Raw genomic sequence first — 24,955 nt, 5'->3', positions numbered from 1 at the left:
AGAATTCTATTTACATCTTATCAATTCAAAAAAATTCTAAGTCTCAGAATTAAACTTCACATTGCAAACCTATAACGACACATTAAGTTAGTTTCGCTGGGTAGGAAGTTACACACTAATTCAATACATCAGTAAAAGGCATTATTCACTATTCCTGCTTAGAGAAGTCATCTTATTTTAAACTACTATGACAGACAGCTATCTCTAAAAATAAGATTATTTTGAAAAATAATTTGTGTACTAGAAAAATAATACTCTTGAACAAATCTGTACTTCAGGCTCCAATATTTCAACTCAATCCCAGCCAAAAAATAAACAAGCCAAAAAATAAACAAGCCCAAAAAACCCAAAACCAACACCCCCAGTAATTTTTCACTGCAAATCCCAGATCACAGGATAAAGGTTTATATTAGATAATAGAAATTACACTATTGTATTTTTCTGTTTAGTAATTCTCACAAAGAATTAAAAAAAAAAGATGACAAAATGTGATGAAAACAATATAAAACTGGCTTCAGCAGTGTTGTTGCAATTCTGCAAAAAGTGAAAATTTTTTTTCATTCTTTGCTCAGGGTATTACTTGACATTTTTACTATAATCACAGCATGGGTAAACACACCTAAAACTGCAACCTCCTACCTTTTGTCCTCCCCTTTTGTCTCTCTCAGTTTCAAACGGCTCGCTCCCCCATGACCCCCTGATTCTAACCCCTGTTCTCCACCATATCTTTTAAAAACTAGACCTCATTCTTCTGAGCATCCTCATCAAATGAAGCGGGCTGTTGCAAACACACGGCCCTGTGCCCAGCACCACATCATCACAGCGACTGCAGGAAAAGCAGCTTCAGGGGACATCTGGTGTAGTCCTTGAAGTCCTGAGTTGCACCATACTCAAGGACTTAACATTTGGTTAAGTTTCACTATACCTTTAAAAGATGGAAATATGCAAGTTTCTGACAAACAACCACCACTGTCAAACTGCCTAGTCCTGGCTGAACTAAAATGAAAGATGATGCTGGCAACTGGCAGAGCAAACATGGGAAAAGTTCAATTAATCCCATACCATAAGGGTAGAATTTAGTACCGTTCAGTAGTCATCTTGGCTAGTCAGAGTCACCCAGCTAGTCAGCTGACTCCCCCTGAAGAGGGGTCAGATCTGAGGACAGCATCGTGGATCTCCATGATGCGTAGCAGGCCATGGACAGGGCCCTTCTCCTTGTAACGAAGCTTATTAGACACCTATCTATCAAGCTTTCATTAGAGCTTCCACCTCTGTTTTGAGAATAGTGAAGTACATTGCTTATTAATTACAGACTAACTTTGTCAGAAAGACATACCAAAACTGGTAGTTTGAAAAGAAGCCAAATAGCTTCTTGAATAAAGGCCTCCATGGAAAAGTGTGATTAAAGCTTAGCACAAGGCCTAATGCTGTTCCAGACAAGAAGCTTCACCTTAAGGAACAGTTTCCCTTTCATTCCTTTTCTCCAGAGAATTTGAGGGAGATGATTAAATGAAAAATTTAACAAGAATATCTACTGAGAAAAACGCTATACAGAACAACAATGCTAGCTGAAAGGAAGCAAGGCAGTGAGAGATTCTGAAACTGAAGCATTTGAGAGGACACATTCCTCAAAGACTGTTTTTTAATAGTTACATTTTTTCATTAACACCACACCAAGGAAGACACCACTAAACATAAATTTGCTATAGAAAGCTCTACTTTTTATGCTTAGAGTATGGCCCACATACTGCCTAATTTCATAATATGATTGGAAGAGTCACAGCAAACTTTTTATTAAGTATCTGAAATTTTGGGGCTTTTCATGTAGTAAACGAAAGGAGTTACATAAACTGATGAGTAACAACAGGGTAACAAATATCAATTATTTCCATCATTTTGTAAAACCTCCGCAAACACAAGGATCAGATTAAATGACTAGTCCTACACAGACCAACACTACAACCACCACACAATGGAATTCATCTAAAGAGAGAGATTTCTGAAATAAAACAGAAGACTGGGATCTAATGGCTTACATGACTTAATACAATGGGCTAGCAGAGCTTAAAGATACTAAAGACTTCCCAAAGAGGAAGGCTGAGGTTAATTTTACATTCCTTTGAAAAAAATCTGACACACAGGCACTGTTTTGAACCTCCCATTTTATGTCACAACCATGGCAATTACTTCTGTCATTTCACAAAATAAGGGGAAGCGGGGAATCAAATACCCTCTTATGGCCACACGGCATCACTGAGTTTGATTAACTACAAGTTAATAATTAGTTCTACTTGGTCTCTCACTGGCATGAGATTTGCTTCAGCCTCAAATATAGATTTATAAACTATCGTACTGCTAAGTATCAGTGTCTCACTTTCAGAGAACTCAACATGCCTCAAATACCTGAATTTTGGTATTTTCTGGGAAAAAAAATTCAAGCAAACATTTTCTTCAGGAAAAAAGAACTGAGACATCCCATTCTAAACACAGGACAATTTCCTTCCATAAGCTATTGGTAATTCACGTATATTAGTGATTCATGCCTTTAGGTATTGGAAGCATAGCTATCAGCTGCTAGATAAGGTCACCCATGAACTTCTCATTGATTAACAACTAAAAGTTTCACTTTATCCTCACTGATCTTTGCTTTTTTTTATATATTTTTTCTATTTATTTTTTTTTAGGAGCCTTCTTCATAAACTCAGCCATCCTTTGTATCATTCTATCTGTACCTTCTAAACTAGCCCAGAGGTAAGAGATGGCAACAGCACCACTAGAATCCTCTGACAAGCATAAATCCTTCCCTCACCTCAACGCTCTTCGGCTTAGTTGCCACATAGGAATAGGAAGGATGTAAGTCACACCACTTTGCCTGCAGGAATGAGTGCATCCTATTTGGTTCACATACACCACACTTGTTAACAGGCTTAAAAGAAAAGCAACAACAAAAAAAACCCCACAGAATTTTATTAGATAATCTTTATAATATACATGGGTTTTTTCCTCTTAGGGGAACTGTTCATATTTCTCTTTGTAAAATATTTTGGTATATTAAAAATATACTTTATACTACATTATTATGTATAGTACAATACTTAGAACACAATGCAAAATGTAAGGGTGCAGCATACAAATTAGCCCTTCATATAAAGAGAAAGCTTACAAAATGCAATATTCCAGAAGCTTTCTGGTATTACAATTATTGTTATTATATGTAATTGGCAACATTTGCAGTGATGCATAATCCTGTGACTGAGGAAATTACATTCTCAGACTTTCATCAATTTTAAAATTTTGTTTGTAGCTTAACACTATGACAAAGCTCTTACAACAGATTTGATACCAATATGATGTGACACAACTGAACCAAACCTTAATTTCAGTCACAGTAAGAAATCACAGGATTAAGTAACACTGTGCAGTCTTTTAGAAAAGTTTATTGCTTCCAGATGGATGCAAGTTTCCTTTCAGCACTGATTGTATCTTCTGTACACAGGGTGCCAATGTTACTATAAATATAGACAAAAGCAGTTATAAAGATAAATTATTAAAATATTGACATAAACAGACTCATACAATACTGCCTCTCTCCACAAAGTAAGGACAACTACACTAGAGTGAAGAGTATATCACAAATGTGCACTATAAAAACATGTACAACCTTTTTAGAAATTACAGCCTACATATGAACAAGCACAAATTTACAAGGTATCCATAAAATGACTTCTAATTCAAACTGCGTGCTCTTTGCCCCATGTTGTGTAGTGCCATGTGTTTCACTGCATGGTGCATGCTACCAAGATGTCCACCTGTGCCCATGTATCTGCGCAGCAAGCTAAGTATATACTTACTTCATTTAGCACCAGAACTGTTGAATACACATTGCAACATGCTTACGTTGAAATAAAACTAAAATTGTAAATGATAAATGTCTTTAAGCTAATTTAAATTTCAAACCATGTACATAAGACACTAATATAGTGTATCAACTAATTTTTTTCTGGAAAACATTCTGTAATCAGGGCAATATCCAATTAGACTATAAGAAGATTATATATAACGCTATTTTAGAAATCAAAATACACTCACAAACTCCCAGGTAAAGCCAGTACTTCGAGTTTGCTTAACATTTTGTGTTGTTACACAGTTCAGGAGTTATAAGAACAAATGATAATGAGTCATTTAAAATACATTATTTAAAATTTTCAACATTCTCAAAAATCAAAAGATCTCCATCCTGGTTTTGATTTGTGTAATAACAGTGCATCAAGTAGAATAAGTTAATGCATTTTAAAGAACATGCAGAATCCATAATATGCTTTGTGAATAAAATTTGAGCGTTAAGTACCATGAAATTCAAATAACTATCAGCAGAGAAATAACTTTCACTTTTACATCAAACTACGTTAGTATACTGTTACATACAGAAATGTACTTATTTTTTGACAGGCATATCAACTGCTTCAAAACAGCCACTAGTCAAAAAAACAAAAAAAAAACCACCCCAAAATTTTCCACAACATATGTATGCTTTGCAACCTTGTGTGCACCAATAGCCTCAAATAAGCAGTCTCCTATCTATTTTAAGCAATCCTTGATATCTCACGTCTACTTAACTCCAGTATGGTAACTGTAGCTACACACCACTTTTACATATCTATTACTAATCCTAGTACTAAGTAGTACTAAAATCAAACAGAAAGACTACTGATTGACATATGAAAAACACCAATTTCAGATAAGTTTTCACTGTTGAAGAAACATGTCAGATGACAGAGGTACCAGTTCAAACCTCCCATAAATACATACGAATATTTTACTCCCCCAAACTTTTAAATGGCAGCATTACACCAAACGGACAGATACATATGGGGATTACCACTATGAGGTTGAAGTAAATACCTTACTTGCAGATCCTAAGAATTTTACTCACAGCATGAAGACCCTGCATATGGCTGCAGGATCAGAGAGTGATTCATATTCATAGCATCCATACAGCAACTAACAGAGATGCCTCTTTAGACTGCAACGGGCACCGCACAGTATGTGTGTTATTGTTACTATTCTATATAACTTTTCCTCTATCATGATATTAAACCTACCTTGCTCATTTAAAAGTAAATGTAACAAATCTGAGTTTCTACACATATCCAGTCACACATTACAAATCAGACAATAATCTTTAACTTAGCCTTGAAGTGGATCAGTGCAAGAAAATTATCACCTGTGCTCAAGAATTAATTACTATAGATACCTTGGCACACATCTTTAAGCGGTTGCCATAACGAATGGATGTTTTACACCGAGGGTCATCTTCTATCCTGTGAACATCAGAAATCTTCTGAAAGAGATTTATGGAAAAATACCAGCTAAGCATATTGAAGCTGCGCTTTTTCCTAATCTTGAGGCTGATGAAACTAATTACTCTTCTGGAATGGGTTGTAATGGTAATTCCTATACAGTCTGCTACTGTATTGTAATTCTTAACAACATTTAATAAAATTAACCTCTTGATGTTTTGTGAGGCAAAGAACACTCATTCTTTAAACTATAGCGATCGACCAGTAAGTACCACCCTCAGTACTTTGCAAATGGAAGGCTAGGCAAAATGAAGTTCAAGTTTTACCAAGAAAGCTTGCGTAGTAGTGCAAATACAGGACTAGTGATACGTATGCTTTTACATGAAATACTGTTTAAATATAAATTAACTGGTTTCTGGTACTAAGGCCAGCAATACCAGGTCAAAGCAAAAGTCCATCTGTCCCAGTATCTTATGTCAAACCACAGTCATAAGCAAATGCTATGAGAAGGAAGAAAGCAAGTATTTATTCTATTTTCCACTAATACTTTTCCACTCCCCACCTGTTATCATTTGGGGCACCCTGAACTAACTCCAGTTTCTACACATTTAACAGCATTCCGATGAGGCCTTCTACCTCCAGCTGAATCCACAAAATCTTTTAGTATTAACAATATCCTCTGGCAGTAAGTTCTGCAGTTCTCTTACTTGCTGCACAATTATTCCTTTTGTTTTGAGCCTGGTTCCTCTTCACCTTATTAGATGCACCATATTTATTACCTTGGAAGACAGAAGACCATTGCCATCTACTCTGTCCAGGCCCCATCTCAACTGCCTCCCTTTCAGGCCAAAAAGTGCTAGCCTAGTCCATCACTCTCATCCAGGAGCCATTCCTTACCTTAAATCATTGTCACCTCTTCCTTGAACCTTCTCCAGTCCCACATCATGTTTGTTGAGAACATCAAAACTGCACAGTGTTCAAGATGTGGTTAAATAACCCTCGCTTATAGAGCATACAAACATCTGGTTTAGTCTCTATTTATGTTCTAATGATCCTTAGCATAATAATCCTAACAACTGTTCAAGTGATAGGTGACACTTTCCACATAATAAACCTATAATCATATATGTTAGGAATGGTCTAGCTACAGCTCCTGACCTTGATCCAAAGCTGATGGCATTCAAATAAGAGATCAATACATTACTCTATGATTAATTATATCAACTCTTGGACTCTCTGTCACATTGCCTAGTCAAATCTGTAAAACAGCTGTGATTCTGAAGCTGTGCTGTCGGACATAACAACATAATCTCAACAACCTTTTCCACTTCTATTTTAAAAGTCCCCAAACAAATTCAGCATTTCTGCTCTTCCATGTTTATTCCATGCCATTTTTTCTCTTCCATACTCCTTCCAGCCCACATTCTTAATGTACCAAAAGCACTATCAACTTTTCAGGCAGCCTTCACTCCATGAAATAGACAAAGAAAGCAAGTATTAGAAACATAAAACTGAGAAGCATAGTTAAGAACAGCTTTCTTTTTACTTTAAGTTCATTTTACTAGTTCCTGCTTACAAACTAATATCGCTAAACTGTTAAACTTGCAAATGTAAAAAGCAGTAGCTGCTTTCAGGAAGATAGACAAGCATATATGTATAAATGACACTAAATTCAGTACTGATTTTCTGTGTGTACGTTCCACAAATGGTTTCCATAAAACAAGCGAGACCTAGGGACGAAATTTCTAAAACACCACCTGCTTGTTTCTATCATATTTTAAATAATTAACTCCTCAAGCATTGCAAGGGGGGGGGGGAGCCTCCTTTGTATTTCATTTTTGTTTGTACTACAGTTAAAAAAAGAAAACTACAAGTATTTACCTTTTCTTCTGCTAAGCATTGTTGCCTAAAGCAAACACAGTTACTATTTTTCCATCACAAAAGATCTGTGGAACAGAAAAGGATCTGGAGGATATTCTTAGTTTAATCATAGCCTTGTCTAATGAGTGTGTTACAGACAAGTGGCCAATGAACATTACATTTCACATGAAATATTCAGAAGTGTTATTTTTCCTTTAATAAAAACAATACCAAGTTAAAAATAGACATCTATATAGAGTCTTCTCCTGATTAATGTAACATATCAATATATTTAGATTTACCCTGGAATGTGTCAAATGCAGAATTTACTCAATGAAACCACAAACCTGTTCAAAGTTTGACGTGGACATGAATTACCACCCTCTATTGCCATCTAACTGTTAGTGTATTCACTGGTGCTATGAGAATTTTGACCCCTAACTAATTAATTCACCCCCAGTTACACTACATAGATGTGACAGAGCAGGCCTTTGGGAAGTCCAAAACCATCCAAGTATGAAATCTTTCAGTACCTTTCTTGACAGAGCTGTTTGACAAGTCTCCAAAAGGCCCTGCAAGAAACTGTACCAGGGTGAGGACTTGGACAGGAGCAATCTCATTTTGAGCCATCTTCAGCACAGTCAACAGATCAGCCAGGCAAAGATGTGCTGTTTTCACTCAGAAAACCTGCAAGTTATCTTGAAATTTTTCCTATTTACTTTTAGCAATTTATTTACAAGAATTTTTGCTTAAGTTAGAATAACATAAGCTTTTTTAAAAGCCATTTTCCTACAACACTTTAAGTGAGAATACTTACTCTATTTCTACTATACTTTACTAAAAGAATAAAGAAAAATATAAACACGATTTTAAACGTGTTAAATAGGTGGGTTTAATAAAATTATGATCATTTAATTACGCAAACTCAGAACAGTTCTCTACAAAACAGCATTGTATTTAGTCATAAGTATTTACTGTTGTTACCCTTAACTTCATCATTTGTATGTCAAATTTTGTTTTTCCAAGACTGCTGCACTGCATACGGATCTGTTTCCAGGATACGTATAATTGTGCAGTATATAACATCTGTTGCTTTGCATTTTCTAAGCTTTGCAAAGCATACTTTCCTATATTCACTTGAGTGTATGGACTGACAGAAGAGATGGATTGTCACAGTTCAAACAGACCAACAGCTACAGCAACTACTCTGTACTGACAAGCATCTAAGTAACTACCATCTTACATAGCATAAACAGACAAAAGCCAGGAAATTCAGAGTTCAGCATTGGATTCTGTTCATGATCTGACTATTTGTTTCAAATCGCAACACACAGGCAAACAGCCACATGCTAGATTAGAGAACTGTGAAGTAAACCAAGTTACTGTACATTTCTTGTCAGAGATTTAATATATTCCTATACCTACATCTAAATAAGAAGCCAGGGGAGGGAGAAAGTTGCACCAGATCTTAAAGATAAGCAGCAGAATTTTGTTTCATCAAATCCCTTACAGCAAGGCTACCATACATGAAGGTTCACAGGAAAATTCAGATCTACGATTTTTATTTGTTTTTAAACACCTTTTATCTTCCTTTTTTCTTTTTTAAACAGACATATTTGTCTGTGTCTGTTACCACTGACAGACCATCAGAGAAAACAGCAGCTTCCACACTACCAGTAAGGGAAACTAATTGTTCTTGTAAAATGAAGCCAACAGTAGGCCTGGAAAATAATTTTTAATTCTTATACAAGTTATCCTGGGATCATTTGAATAATTTCTGATCTACTCTGGTTTCTGAGCTCCAATTTTACAAAAATCAAGCAATGTGTCTTACAACCACACTACACGCTCTGGCTTACAGTCATATTACAAGACCTCCAAATTCAGTGTGGCTTGAAGCATTTTTTTGGTTTTGCAACTTAAGGAGTTATATATTTATTGCATCAATCTCAAAGTTGCTAAGAGCTATATTGTCATTGATATACGTAAAGAGCTTGACATGAGTTCTGTGCTGTGTTTTTGTTTTCTTTATTTCTAACATTCATAAACATTCAATATTTAACATGTACAATAGACACTATGCTGAAATATTTTACAATATTCAGCTAAGATGACAAACATAAATCACACACACAAAAAAAATCTTGTAATCAAATACCCACCCATCAAAATATAAACTGATGATATACATCTATCCTAAAAAGAAACAAACTAAGAAAATTTAGGGAAGGATTAAAATCAGAAGCAGCCTCTCAATCCCTACATTAGCATTTTTAAACACTCTCGAAAAGCACAGATACAGCTCAAGGCTTCAACCAAATGCACTCATCTCCCAGCACCAAACTCATTCCCAAGAGATAAATGCAGCTAATACTATTCTACACATTAACAACTCACTCCTGATAACTGCACCTAAATAATTGGGATTGGGATGTCGTGTGAAACACAGCTTATTTATTCTTCTTCAAAGAAGGGCTGGCAATATTGGTAATTCTAGCGTCAAAAAACTTCCAAGTTTGTGGGACACTTCTTGGTGCTCTGCTGAACTTACACTGGGAGGGGGAGGGATTGTGACTCCATGAGGAGACACAACAGGAAAACGGTTACCTTGAGACCTTACGGGAAGCAATGTGTTCTCATTCAGTAGTGTATTTTTAATCTGCATACTTTGATAATAACAAAATACATGTTCATAAAGAAATTTAGGTTCAACCAAGTAAGCCATCAACACATTTTAGATGAATTAACTGGTTTTTCCTTTAGCAGCTTTGTCACTGAAAAACATGAAGTCAATTACTTTTAATTTCAAGATCACCTTCAGAATTAATACATACAACTAGATGACTATGTGTATCAATAAATGAAGCTAAAGAAATACCAGAAGCCTAATTACTTTTCAAAATATTAAGTCTCATGCATGCTTAAATACACATTTAGCTTTTAAAACCATGAATACTATTATGTGATAGTAACTTTCTCTATACAAGAATACATCAAATGTTGGTAACAAAATAACTAACCACTTTTCCAAATTACAAAAAAATCAAGGCACCATTTTTTTTTCCTGCGGAGGCCCACAGCAAAATAGTTTGACAGTAAAATCTGGAGTCCTACAAAAACAATTTCTATGCTCAGCCAGAGTGCAGAAGTAGGAAATACCACTGTCTTCAACTCTTCATCATAGCTACATAAAAATCCAGTTACCCAGATAACATCTAAATGTGAAAGAGAGATTATAATATGTTTTGGTAATTCATCCAAGAGGCGGAGTTTCCAAAACACTAAGAACCCATTTTTGGTTGCATTTACAGGGTCATGACTTCCCTGCCAGTTGCAGTGCCACATGCACAACTGTTTTTAAGACATTGTTGCATTTTTACTTATTCAGCTACATTTGAAGATATGAACCTAAACTTGTATCACTGTCCAAAGGATATTCTCTACATTTCAACTAAAGGGGGAAAGGTTCCTAAACAGGAAGAAGGGAGTTCCAAAACAACTTCCCTTGTGAAAAAGTTTGAGAAATACTATCCTTACACTTAGTCTACAGATGCAAGTATTTTTGAGAGCGCCTGAACAGTTGGAGGGAGGAAGCGCTAGTCATTTCAAGCTAACAGTTTAAAAAAATAAATCATTAAATGGTCTTTTAAAAGGCTAATTTATTAACTTTACAGTTGTACTCAACTCTGTAGTATGTCAGAGAATGGTAACACAACTCAAAAAAATGACAGTTAATGTCTATGAGACAGGGATCAATTCAGAAAAGGATCTTAGTATAATGCGATTCTATAGCAGTCCCAGTAGTAAATGACAAAAAGGTCAAATTTTGAAAGGAAACAGCAGATACCACCACAAAACTAGCAGATGTTCCTAAAGGATCATCTGTACAAAAACATAAGCATATGTGAGAGAAATCCAACACTATCACAAAATCAGTTGGTGTCTAACATAATAGCAGTTCCTTATGGCAATATGGTAATACATGTATCAGATACTCAACACATTATGTTTTTTTGTCTGCACATACTGTTACAACGCAAGTCATAAAAACCAGGACCACCGATTTCCTTGAAAGGAAAACATTAGTTCCACGACTCACTAACATTATGGTACACAAAGAGTACTCAATTCTTTAGGTTTTATGTTCTCAGATTTTCAGTCATTTCAGTTTTTTCATAAATTGAGAAGAATAAAAATATTTTTAGCGTACTGCATGTACTGGAGTAAAAATTTCTTTCTAAAGGCAATGCATGATATAGGTGGGTACACCTAAATGAAACAGTAACAAAACAGGATTCCTTCTATCCAATACCTGTTTGTTCGGGTTTTACATAATTGCAACAACATCTATTATTTACCTGCTGCTTTTGTGACATAGGTAACAAACAAGATATCTACAAGGAAAGAAAACCTGTTTATCTAAGTCTTGTTTATTTTGACTCCAACAAGAGCAGATGACAGACTTCCCTGCTTTATTTTTATTTCTATTTCCTAACTGTAAAGATAGGAATGCCTTAATATGAGCATGTCTTTTGCCAAGATACAAAACAAGAAAATGCAAAAGAACATCATATTCTGAATTCTAGCCCATTTCTTACCATGAAGAGTTACAACTATGAAAGCAAGGCTATATGGCTTCGCAATTAGCAGAAGACCCCATTAGGCACCATGATCCCCACAACTATCCCACACAAGGTGCTACAGAACCAGACCCTACACACAGTCCCAGGAGAGAAACAGCAACAAAGAAAGCAGGCAGCAGTCTCAGACTCTTAAGCGGCCAAGCTATTCATCAGATTTTGTATTTGTTTTCTGTAGACACTGAGGGGGGGAACCAGGAAAGGATTTCAGGAATTACGTAACTTCTTGGACATTTCCAGAGCACTGCTTCTAAACTTAACAAATTGCCTGAAAGAAACCACATATTCTCCAATAAACTACGCTCAAAAGTCAAGATAAATTGGCAACATTTGATGCAACAGAAAAGACATAAATGTGCATAGCAGAGGACTACAAATTCAAGGATGATATGGTAAAATGGCAACCAAGAACAGATTAGAACAGCATCTAGAATATGAAAGAGGGTTAAAAAAAATTAATAATCTTACTCAAAGGCTGAAGAACAGGGCAATTCAGAAAATGAGATACAAGATTTATGTTTAGATAAGGGATTTGACTGTTTTAAAATATTTAAAAAGAACAGTAATTTACACTGAGGAAGGACTCGGCCCTACAGCACCATCACAGACATGAAAATAGCACTAGCATGGACATCAAAAATTGGTTAGTATATCAGCTTTTTTTTTAATACACATTTTTTAATTCTTTCCATGGTGCTATATTATCAAACCCATCAATTTATTCTTGCACACCTTTGCACAGAAAGCATAGTCAAAAGAGCTGGCAATTATTCTATGAATAGGAAAATTATGGAAGTTTGAGAACTTTTTTTTTTTTTTAACCAACTTGCATCCCACCTCTCTTTACCTCACCACTTCATTATGTGTCTGACTTTCCAGTGATTTCCCTACCCTGCATCACGCATACCTCATGCACTGTAATAGCACCACCCTGCATATCTTCCTAGCTGCCCAACAGCAGCTACTGCTTCCCCTCTGTTCACTCATACCCCCTCCATAGTACCAACAAATCCCTCCCACACCCATATGGCACTTCACCAAACACTTACACTCACTTAATACATCAGCTCAGCCCCACCGCAGTATTCTTCATCACCCTTTGATTCCAACCGTTCTTCCTTCAATTGGCCTACTCAGTGGCCAAAATCCAGCACCAGCTACGTCTGGCTTGTTACTGGTGTGCCAACTGCCTGATGATGCATGATACGCCAAGCACCCAGCCAGCCACCATCCCTCGCTCGCCAGGCAGGCAGAGGAGATACAAAGCAGAGGAATAAAGCAGAACATCGCCTTGTCTATAGTAAGAGTACATGTCAAGGCCTAATTATTACATAGCGCCGCTGGAGAAACAAAGGAAAAAGAAAAAAAAATGAAAAACAAATACAAAACCAAAACCCATCATCTTTAGGTAAGTCTAAAACTTGCTGGTTTATAGCCTACAACAGCTTTAAGAGTACACAAACCACAACATCACCAATAGAAATAGTTTTGCATTAAAAAGAAAAGGCCATGAGAAACAGTTATTACTTTGTGTGAAAGCTAAATAAATCCTGTTATTTCAAATTCATGTAGCATCAGAATCAAACTCATTAACACATGTGCAGCTTAGCATGTATGTAAACCCAAACACATACAAATACAATTTGCAAGACCTAGCTAGCATAGAAACTTATTTTCTGGAACAAAGATTTAAACATCTGATCACTTTCTTTGGAGGCAGAGAATTAGAGTACATTTAAAAGCCACTATTAGATGTCCAGGGTATGTTAATCCCTTTCAACATAAGCAGAGAGATGCGTAAACATATGAAATACAAGAAAAACGCCAGAAAGCATGAAACAATGTCAGTTGTTCCACAAACACAGAGCCATGAATTGATCTGCTGATAAAGCAGAGAAGACACACAGAGAATCAAGCCATGTCTAAAAATCACCTGAAATAAAGAACAAATTTTAAGAGACTCTTAATAAATATATCCCATTTCCTTAAATATTTTTAAATTTTCACAACAAAGTTGTAAAATAATAACTTCTTATGCAGTTTCATGCAGGATTTATCTAGAAGACATTAATTTTATGGACTTCCTTGAAAAAAATTTGAGTGTCTTACAAGTTCAGACACCATGGGATTGTTTTAAAACTGCATGCTTTCTTCCTTGAGTTTGCAACTTAAAGACATATATTAGTGTGATACATGTACGTCCCACTCTCGGTTACACTTCATATTATTTATTTTTATGTCTCTTTCTTACAAATAGTTTTCCTATTTGGACAATAGATAAGCCACTTACAGAAATTATGTTCTCTACATGTCGGAAGTAGAATCAAAAGCTTTGAATTTGACCAATGTGGAACTTCAGTAATTCATGTTTTGTAACAGCCAGTTCCCATTTCCATTATTCCTGACTGACCGATAGACTGACAGATGTCTTACTTTAGAGATCCCAAACAGACTATTGGTATCTATTTCAGCCACATCTGTTCCTAAATAGCCTTGGCAGCAGGCCACTATGCACTCGGAATTAATTTTAAGTCCTTTATTGCTAACTCTTTCACAGTTGAAATACATCACTGATTTTTTTTCCTTATTGCTGCACTTATATAGAATATTTATAAATTATATTTAAATTAATAACAAGAACTCCAATATACTATATATAAAGTATAGTATACTTAAACAACACACTGATTTTTTTTTTTTTACTTCATTATGAAAATATATATTCAATAACACATTAACCTCTGGATTGCTCCAGAGATCTTACTTTCTCATTGGTCAATTAATTTAAAATATTATGTTTAATTACTCACATTTAACAAGCAATTTTATTCAGATTATTATTATTATTATCCAAATACTCAGTCCAGCCTACATGCTGTTCTGACATGCTGTTCTCTGGAACGTCTTATACCATTCAGGCTAGTACACTACACATACAAGAAACAACTTAAAAAGTTTTTCATAATGATCAAAAGCCTCAGGACTTCACATACCAGTAAAACACCAAGTGAATGCCAGTCTTGCTCCATTTCCTATCTGACAGAAATCTGCTGAAAAACTGCAGCTATTGTAAATTGGGAAATTCTGTGGCAATCTTTAAAAAGATGCTGAAGGCTTTGAAGAAATATCAGGATTAAAAGTTCTCATTCAGCAGCAAAAAACAAGGAAGAAGAGCATAAAGAATACTGAATGGCCCTATTTATACTGAAACTGTTCTGAAATACAAATGATTCCCACACACACTGCTGCTAACTCCCCCAACATGTCATTATTTTTTAAACTTTAGCCACATCAAAAAAAACCAAACAAACCACTCTGAGCATTTGTTCTTAAATGTAAATATTTCCCCCCCTCCATCATTCAGTCATTCTTATTATCTTATTGGAACTTCTAAAAATCACATATAATATTCAAATCTGTACTTAAGATAGTGCTCTCTGCTACGGTTTTGAAGCAGCATCCAAAATGAGAAGCCCTACAGTTTGGGGCTGGATTATTAATAGAGAGCAAGAAGTCTTGTTTTTTCTTATTTTCCATGATTATATTTATAGCATAGGAAAACCACACAGAATGAAGCTAGAGAAAAAACTAGTAACTACTGACTGCGAGCTCAACGCCTCTTGCACTGCTAAAAGCAAGCAAGTAGCTGTGGGTCTGAGGGTGTCGGGCTCCAGTGAGAAGAAAAGGCTCAGCTGAGCTGCACACCCAGGCTGTAACTGCAGTGCTTCGGAGCGGCCAGCCGAGCCATGCCCCGCACTGCCCACATTCCCACCTGACACATTCACTCTCCCAGGCTCCCCATCCAGTTGCCTGCCCAGGCCTTACGCCTGCCCAAAGCTTTCTTGTAACAAAGAACACACAAAATTCATAATGGGTCACACTTTTTTGAGAGGGGAGAAGAGACTGCTGGAGAGCTTACTAGAAGGTCTGGAGAGCGATCAACAAAGGAAGTTATCGCAAGTCCTCAGCGAGCACAGGTGACCAAAAACCTCTAGAAGACAAAAGCTGCAGAAGTCAGAGAGAGTAAAGAAGGATGTCTGCCTGATAACCACACTGCCAAAAGCTCCACAGAAACAGTGCAGTATGACACGACTGAGCCCAGTGCACAGCAGATGTTACCTGCTTGGGAACTTTAAGCTGGAGCTTTCAGTTCTATTTAGAAGCTGAAGGAGCCAAGGCTGCACAAGCTACCGTGTGTAAGAACATACAATGGGAACCACAGAACTGTGGATGATACATGATGACTTCAGCAAGGCAGGAACACTTCTGGGAAACTATTAGGGGTGGGAGGTTAGGGAAAAGGGGAGAAAGCAACAGCCTGGTAGTTCTCTGACTTGACAGACTGGAGTGACTGCCATAAAAGAAAAGTCTTAACATAGGAAGAATTACTATGTACAAGTCCAAGCAGGAGACATTTAGCATCACTGGCGAAGTGTGAAGACCTGACCTGACCTTTTAGAGCCTAAGGCAAACTATGTTATAAAGCTTTTGGTTCGGAGAAAGCACACTTAAGCCAAATCCCAGTGGAATAGACTTGTCCAGACAGCCATTGACCACCTCCTGTACCTACTGACAGCTCAGCCCAAGCACTGCACTCCTGTACTTCTGTTACACCGAATGAGACCATAACACAGACAGCTCCCCCCAGCACCAGTACAGGTCACACACTTGCAAGGCCCCAGGGTAATTGCTACTGGGATCCACGAATGTGGGAGAGAAAAAAACATTCAAGCTCTGAAATTCCTATCTGACCTCTGCAACTGGAAAGGTAAAACCATCCTGGCCAACTGTATTCAAGATGGAAGGAAAAACAGGCAAGAGCTGTGTTGTATTCATCCCTGCGAGGGCAATAAGCCCTAGGCTGTGAAATTTTCAGCTCCTACTTAGCACTTCTGCAGTCCCAGACAGGCACATGTAGAGCCACACTGACCCAAAGGAAGGAGTCACAAGTATTCTTCTGAATGCTGCTTGGGTAGACTGTTGTGTTCCCACGACATTGTGGCCAGAAGGATAGAAAGGTCTCAGAAACAACCTAATAGTTTTTCCTGTTAAAATTATTGCATTCTCAAAGAGATCCTGGAACAGCCACAGATGACAGAGAGATGGCATCTATACCAACAGAGGAACCGAATACCCCTTTATCTTCAATGTCACTACTCAACATTTAAGAATTTGGAAATTCTTTTGTAAAAACTCATAGCCTACCACAGACTTCACGAAAAACCCAGCACTGGGAAGACACCACTGCCTTTTCCACCGAAGCTAGTAAAGAAGAAGGATATTAAGAGCTTCTCAGAAACCAAGATATTCAACACCTCAATGCTACATAGTACAAAACCTAATTGTCAGGAACAAAGACATATCAGCATATATTTAAAACATATGCAGTGAAAGCCCAAATACTGACATAATTGACACCGACTTGTCAGTGCTGCTTTCCGTAAGACTCCTGAAGTTCTGCCATCTGCAGTATGTTTGACTTTAAGCACTGCATACTTTATTACCTCACAGGAACTAAGACAGAAAAGCTCCTGATGTCTGTATGAGTAATTGAAGGATAAAAAGCTCTTACGCAAAAGTAGCAACTTGGGGTGGTGGTTTTTTCCTAGAAAAAAAACAAACAACCAAAAAAACCCCACCCCGGAATATATTCCTGACCCCGGAAGCATGGAGCAGTATGTACTGAAATTCATTCTTCCTGTTTGTACCTTAAAATCTTTCACTGGTGACAATTAAAAGACAATCATGGACCCTAGTTCCTGATACATGGCAATTCAAGCTACATTAAAGCAGTCAGAACATAAAGTGGCAATCAAATTAGAGTATCACACATAGAACTAAACAGTAAATAAAACACACTTCAGAACACATACACAGAGACCTGTAGCTTATCCCAAAAGGGAAGGAAGAGAGGCCAGAGTATTGCATAGTCTGCTAAGGCACCCAGACTAGCTCCACAAGAGGAAGGACCGTACGCACATCAGTGCGGCCATCATCACAACTCAACCATCCTGATGAAAAGCAGGAATCTAAGTCCTAGCACAGCACCACATTAACACGGCAACACTATTTGGAAGATATGAGTCAACAGCTGTGCATGGAACCATATTAGTTTGATTTCGGTAACGGTTACATGAAATGAAACATAACTACTTCGCTGTGAGCATCTGAGTATTTCTCTGCAGCAGCAGCACTGGAATCACAGGTTTCCACACCGCTCTTGAGCCTCTGCAGTGCAACAGACCACCTTGAAGAGGAACAGATTATCCTAACACAGAAAAACTGGTACACAGAAGAAATTTTGTTTCTCTGTATGCTGAATTTATGGGTGCTGGATCTTAACCCATATGATGTTTTAAATTCTGTCCAAAATAATACTGAAAAAAACCTGGTATTTTAGACCTGGACAGGCTAATTGAGCCATACCAGAAGGCAACTATGCTGTCCGGAAACTCTGTGTTCCTGAATGCCACTTTGATTTCCCCTTCACGTGACCACTGGGAGGTCACTGCAGTAAGCAAACACTTTTAAGAGTATGTAGTTTTGAAAGCAAGTTTATGTTTTCACAGTTTCTAGGAGAAAAAAAGACTATTTGGATAATTTAAGGAGCATTCCTTTTCTTCTAAAACTTTTGTGCATGATTTGTTTCACTTGATCAAATCCTTCGTAACAGCACTTTCTCACAGTGTGTTGCTTTATGGGAAAAGCACAGCGCAAGGACAACCTGCCACAGAAGCCTCATCCCAAAACTCAGGCACTTCTCACAAAACCATACCCGCCTGTATGTTTGTGTATCTGTCAGAGAGAGTAAGCCGAGAAAAGACGATGCAGCAGAAACAAAACCAAATCCTCTTACTGCTGCGCCTGGGGCTAAGAAACCATAACACCACTACCACTTACATTTCATCTTTTTCGTATCGCCCACCAAGAAGTCCAGCACTTCCTGGCGAGAGCCTGTTTCAGGTACAAGACAGCCCTCGCCTTATGAACAATTATTTTTTTAATCACCAGTCACCTGGAAGGGGAAGAGGCACGCCCGACACCACGGACTTTAGTTCACTGCAACCCGGTGTCACGGCGCCTCCCCGCCGCCCGGCCCGCAAGGCCCCGGCCCAGACAGCGCCGCGGGCAGGCGCAGCCCGCCCCGGTTGGCGCCGCTCCCGCTCCCGGGGCCGGCCTAGGCCCGGGCCCGGCTCCCGCGCCCCGGCCCCGCGGCGGACGCCCCCTGCCCCGCCCCGTCGCACCTGTGGGGCTCTCGGGCAGGATGGGGCTCCAGCGGAGCCGCCGGGCGCTCAGCACCACGTCGCAGCTCCTCTTGCTGATCTCGAAGATGCCCCTGAGGAGCGGCTCCTCTCCCGCCTCGGCCGGCGGGGCCGCCGCCAGCGGGGCCACCCTCCGCCGCCGCTGCTGCTGCCGCCGCTCCTCGGGCGCCGCCGCTAAGGAGCGAGCGGCGCCGGCGGCCACCGGCTGCGCGCGCTGCTCCCGCCGCGGGGGGCGGCCGGGCGGGCGCTCGGGCCCGGGCCGTCCCTGCGGGCGGAGGAACGGGGCCGCGTCGCCCAGCATGGCGGCAGCACCGCCGCCCCGCACCACCGGCCGCGCTCGGCGTCCCGGCGGCTGCCAGGGCAGCGCCCGCCCCGCCCCGCGGGCGGAGCCGCGGCCCCCCGGCGGGAGGGCCCCGGTGCCTGGCCGCCCGCCGCCGCCGCATCCCCGCGGGCAGCGGTGGCAGGGGAGCCCTCAGGCCGAGCCCCTGCCAGCGCCGAGGGGACCCCCGCGCTGCCGGAGGCCGCCGGGGCGCCTGGAGCCGGGCCGCGCTGGGCTGAGGTACGGCGCCTCCTGAGCCGGCAGCGAGGGCGGGCAGCAGGCGGGCTCCCCCTCCCACGTTACCCTTACCGCCCCGGGGAGAGCCACGGGGGAGCGCCCCAGCCGCGGGAGCGCATAGCGTGCGCCAGAGCCCCACGCGTCTGCCGCCTTTCCATTATCAGCAGTAATATTACTGTTACTTAGCTCCGGGAAACCATGACGTGAAGTTGCAGTAGCCCTTCCGAGCTAAAAAGGCCAAGTCCTCCCGAAGTTGGGTCCCTCGCACAGCCTGGAGATAGACGCCACGTTGGCACTGGTGCTGCAACCTGGAGCATTGTTGCTGTAAGCCCGGGGTGCCCACCCGGGGTGCCCACCGGTGGCCGCGGAGCAGGGCAGCCAGGCATCAGGCCCACACTGGCGTGGCAGGGGTCTGTAGCAGGTGGGCCAAGGCAGGAGGCCTGCCCAGCAGGTTGTACCGTTATTCCTTGCCCTCAAACCTTAACTGCAGAAGGGGCAGACGGCTGCTTTATTCCTGCTCTGTGAAGTACACGTTTTACAGTTCAGAGGTATGACGGCTTTACTCACAGGTTCTGTAAGATTCACTGACGACAATCATGTTGGAGCTCCAGCATCAGCTCCAACTTGTAAGGTGCTCCTGAGCCTGTAAGGGCTTAACTTGATGGAAAACAGCAAGGGCTTTTTTAGCTCCATGTAATGTCGTGGAGGCTTATCAGTGCATGAAAAAGGATGTTTTTAGACAAGTGGTTTAGTGATTTTATCTTTAGTATTTGTAATGAGACAAATATACAATGTTCCTCTGAGAAATAAAGGAATAAATTAAAAATACTGCCTTTTGCTGATTGATACAAATTACAGTTCAAACCACATGTCAAAATATCCAAGGCTCTTCCAGTGATGTTCGCCTCTCTAGAAGAGAAATGATGTTACAGGTAAGGAAACCTGATTTCTGCAGCCAAACCAACAGATGACTCCATGAGATGATACATGATTTCACAACTGGTAAGCTGCTTTCCATAACAGTTCCGTAAAACCTTGTACCAAACTGCTAATTATGTAGCTGAGAAGACAGTTTTAAGACACATTTAAAAAGTCACTATGGTACAGCTTTTTGATATTTATTTCCATCTATCGCTTTGCCACATTTAAAGCATGCTCTGGATATTTGTTAAATATGCAACCATAACTGCTTTTCAATTTGTATCAAAGCATTGACACAGCTTTCCCTGAAATGTAGCCTTCACCAGTTTGCCTTCCTGAATCATAACATGACCATGTAAAGTTTCTGCTTGCTCAAAGCTGTTAATGTCAATAGTCTTATTCCAACTTTGTGTCAAAATTTTTTATTCCTTAGATGATCTTTGTTGGGATATAAATATCTGGACTGTAGGGTAATCAGATAAAATAAAGTACAAATAATGGAAATTATGTGTAAACTGTGGAAGCTTTGTGCAAAACTCTTTTTTTTTATTATTTTCCCTTAAACATAACTGAGTGACAAGGCAGGAAAAACTGCAAGCCAAACAAACAAGCTTGCTTTACCAATTTATCATTCTGGTACAACAGTAGATGGACCAATTATACTTGCGCCTGTTATTTGGCATCGGTGATTTTAATGTGTTTGCACTGATGTCATTCAAAAGGAAAGCTCAATCATTAACTAGGAGATAAAGCACAACATGGAACTGGATATAGTTGAATCAGTTTTGAGGCTGTATACCCTTTATAATCCTCTGCAGTCATAGTGTTTATTTTTGGGACAATTTATTAGCTTGTCTCATCTATGTATAGTATTTATCGTCACCAGATAATGTCTCATAAGGTACAGGAAGACAAAAGCTGATAACTGTCTTAGAACCATAAAATAATGCTATTTTCAGTACCATCAGTGGAAGACTAATACAGTTCTGAAGAGACTTGTAATATCCTTCAACAGATATCATTAAAACTTCTAATACCCTTTTATTGATGTTACTTGAAAGGTGTTTTATATCAGTATCTGTTTAGATAATAAAAAGTAGTAGATAAAAACAACAGGTTTATCTACTACAGCTACCCACAGCTAGCAAGTCAGGGACCTTCCTGCCTAGGACTCACCTGGTGGTACCTGAGCAAGGAAGCCCAGGGAAGACTGCTTAACTCCCCCAAGAATCCAAATTATCAGGCAGGATCACAGCAATAGGGCAGATCTGGACCAGCCATGGTCACAGCCAGATCAGGACCACGGCAGAATAGAAACCCAGCATCCTACAGCATCTGAGCTTAAATAGTTCCAAGTCCTGGGGCGGAGTTGGGGTGGGGGAGTTGCAGGTGGGCTTGTCAGGGTTTTTCAGGCTCAGTAGTGCCCCTTGGAACCTTAGCAGTGAGAAGCACAGAAGGAGAAATGCTAAGGAGCAGTAAGGGCAGGTCTCTTTATAAAGGAAGTGGAGCTGGGAGCCACCATGAGTCAGAGCTGTCTGTGCCCAGCCAAGGTGAACAGAGCTGTGTGTAGTCAAGCTCACATGAGGGTCCAGATAGCTAGATAAACCTGTTGCAATGAGGTAAATCCTACATGAAGCTGAAAAGCAGTCAGTGAGTCAGGTTTGGCGACAGTAACCAGTGTCAGTGCTAGCCTAGCAGCCACTAGGGAAGCTATACTGTCAAAGCAGGTCCAAGGTCAAGCAAGGATAGCACAAGGCCTAAGAGTGAGGGTTTGGGTATGGCCAGGTACAGACATGGCTGCAATATCATGAAGGCAGGTACCAGGGGTGAGAGCCTCTTCTTAAACAGTCCTTGTGGTTTCTTAGAACTTGTTCTCAGCAGTCTGGACCTGGAGGAGATGTTGCTCCATGCCAGGGTGCTGGCCTTGAGCGTAGGTGGACAAGTTAGGAGAGGGGAGCATCCTCTGGGTCTGGTGAAGAGGCAGTAGAAAATAAGGAGGTGAGCTAACCTCTCCTTAACTAGCAGTGTTTTTCTCTGGCTGAAGGAATAATCTCTTGCTGTCTAGATGCTAAGAAGTAGTGGGAGTCTCAGAAGTCTTTTCCAGAAGAACCTCATGAAGGGAAGAAAGAGAGGAGGTAGGGTAATCTCTGGCAGAAACAGCAAGTGAGGGAAGTACAGCTAGTGTTTACGGAAAGAGAGCAGGCAGGTAGAACATGCTATAATAAATAAAATATATATATTTATAATAAATAAATCCTCTTACCTCAAGAAAAATGGGTAGAAAAATGCAACAATGTCAACAGGCAAGAAATGAGAAAGCCAGTTTTTGATTCATGAATAATGTGATGCTGAAGTTAAGGAATGGGATTTAAGATGAGAAGAGATGCTGTGAGGAAAATTCCTTACACCCAGTCTGGAGGATTCAACTGGCCGTTTCTAGTAGCTGGCTTGTTTCAGCAGCTAATGGGGATTTGCTTCTGAAGCAACCTGAATTCTGATATTGGCAGCATAGTCTTGGCTTGTATGTTTTTCTGGCTACAGTGCCTGTTTATACAATGAAGGTTTAGTGTGTAGTCAGTTATACTTCAGCTGTTCATTCCCAAATATTAGCTCTCCCTTCTTATGTTGTACATTAGTACATTCCCTTCTTACATTGCTGCTCTAAAAAAGAATCTTTTGTAGCTCTCAATAATAATTCAGCTCTGTTTTGTTGGTTTACCTTGACTTCGAAGAAGAGACATCAAGCAGAACACTGAACCTTTTACAAAGTAAGTCATAAATTATTCTAAAGAAAAATGGCATCAATAGTCTGTAGAAAAGAGCATTACTATTACTGTACATCTTTCTATATGTCTGAGAAGGAAAGCATAAAAAGAAGAGCAAGTAAGGAAAATAAAGTCTGAAGTTGTGGAGATGGACACATCTCTGTAAAAAAGAGAACAGGAACGAGTGAAATTATTATGCAGGAGTAAGAAGCTGTGAGAATGAAGTCTGAAGCTGAAACTTCCACAAGCTGAAACTGATCTTAATCAGAACAATAGAAGAAAATGTGGTAATGGGAGGGACTATAAAACCAGAATGTGTTGATTAGAGGACACTTCATTTTTTTTCTTTGCATTAAGGCTGATATGCTATCTTTTTAAGGTAATTAAGTTTTACTCTGAATCTTGTTTTCTGTTTTTCTGTCACCAAAATGTTGGCAAATAGTGTAAATTTCAGTTGCTTCTATTTTATTAATAGAAAATGCTGTTAACTCTATGCTGCAAACTACTACAAGCTAGGGAACTGAAAGCCAGAGCTGGTATCCTATGTTTTACATACCCTGTAGGCAACCTAAATACTTATGAGAATGCTTTCAGAGCATTGTCAGTTTTAATTCTGTATTGCATAGCTTCTGACAGTTTCTTAAATACACAATATGAATTATTTAAGAAACGCTTATGTACTTATTTAAATAGCAGTCTATTTGTAGATCTTCAGCTCACTATTTCGACACGTATTCATGTACTGTGTTTTTCAAAGCTTTTTGTCGCATGGGATTTTCAGCAAAGGGCGGAGTGTAGACCATTATAATTTCTGAAATAATTACCACACAGCCCATCTTGGTCAATAAAAACAAAAGACCAATTTCTGCATGTTTTCACTGATACTATACCAGGCAGATCTCCAAGTTTCATTTCTGTGGGCTCTTCCTCGCTACGAATGAGCAAGAAGTGAGCCAGTTTTACTTGAGTGTTTTTTTTATCTTTAGGTACTTTATACATAAACAAGAGAATGGATTTTGACTCTGTAATTTCTAAAACTATTTGACAAGATGGTTCTTTGTACAGAAGTACTGTGTTGTGTTTGGTTTGCTGGTTGTTTTGTTGTTTTTTTTTTAAAAAGGAGACTCATCATATTTTTAATATGTCCAAAGCAATTGTTCAGGTCATGGTGGATCCAGTTTTGATCAGTTACAATACTAAAATGGTTGCAAGAATTTTTGCTGTTACAGATGATAGAAAAGATTTGGTTTACTTGCTCTCAAGACTTAGTTTAGAATTATTTATATTAATTCCTATTACCTCTGGAATTGTGTATTGCTTTTTAATATTAGTTTATTAAAATTCTGGAACAGTATCTTCTGGAGAAAGCAACACTATGTTTTCTTCTGGTGAATTCAGGATTCTTGGTTCTCCTTGAATCTACTTCCCTTCACTTGAGAAGACCTCCTGAAGACACTGGGCCAAAGCCTGATGTTGTTCAGGCAAGTTTTTCATTGGGGTGAGGTAAAACCTGAGGCTTCAGTCCCTCAGATACCCTGTGGATGTAACCTGGAGTGCCACTGTTTCAGATCCCTCTGCCGCAGCTGGGGTCTCAGCTGTCTCACAGGCAGCGATGGGTCCACAGCCCCCAGACCCTCTGCTCTTGACTCAG

General features: G+C 39.5%; 1 protein-coding gene across 4 annotated transcripts in view; it reads right to left on the bottom strand.

Moving 5' to 3' along the window:
• Positions 1–19,458, bottom strand: part of CERKL (ceramide kinase like) — a 57,954-nt gene extending 38,496 nt beyond the window's left edge. For 2 of the 4 annotated variants that reach the window (XR_008823366.1, XM_056348120.1), the window contains exon 1: positions 19,045–19,458. Coding sequence is in view for 3 of the 4 variants with exons in the window: in XM_056348120.1 (XP_056204095.1) it covers positions 19,045–19,363 (319 nt within the window). In the remaining variant the exon portion in view is untranslated. The remainder of the gene's footprint in view (positions 1–19,044) is intronic. The other 2 variants (XM_056348119.1, XM_056348118.1) reach the window with 2 other exon arrangements.
• Between the last annotated feature and the right edge of the window lie 5,497 nt (positions 19,459–24,955).

This window comes from Falco biarmicus, chromosome 8 (genome assembly GCF_023638135.1).
Source record: "Falco biarmicus isolate bFalBia1 chromosome 8, bFalBia1.pri, whole genome shotgun sequence".
NCBI classification, from domain to species: domain Eukaryota; kingdom Metazoa; phylum Chordata; class Aves; order Falconiformes; family Falconidae; genus Falco; species Falco biarmicus.
This window is presented reverse-complemented; position numbering and strand designations above follow the sequence as displayed.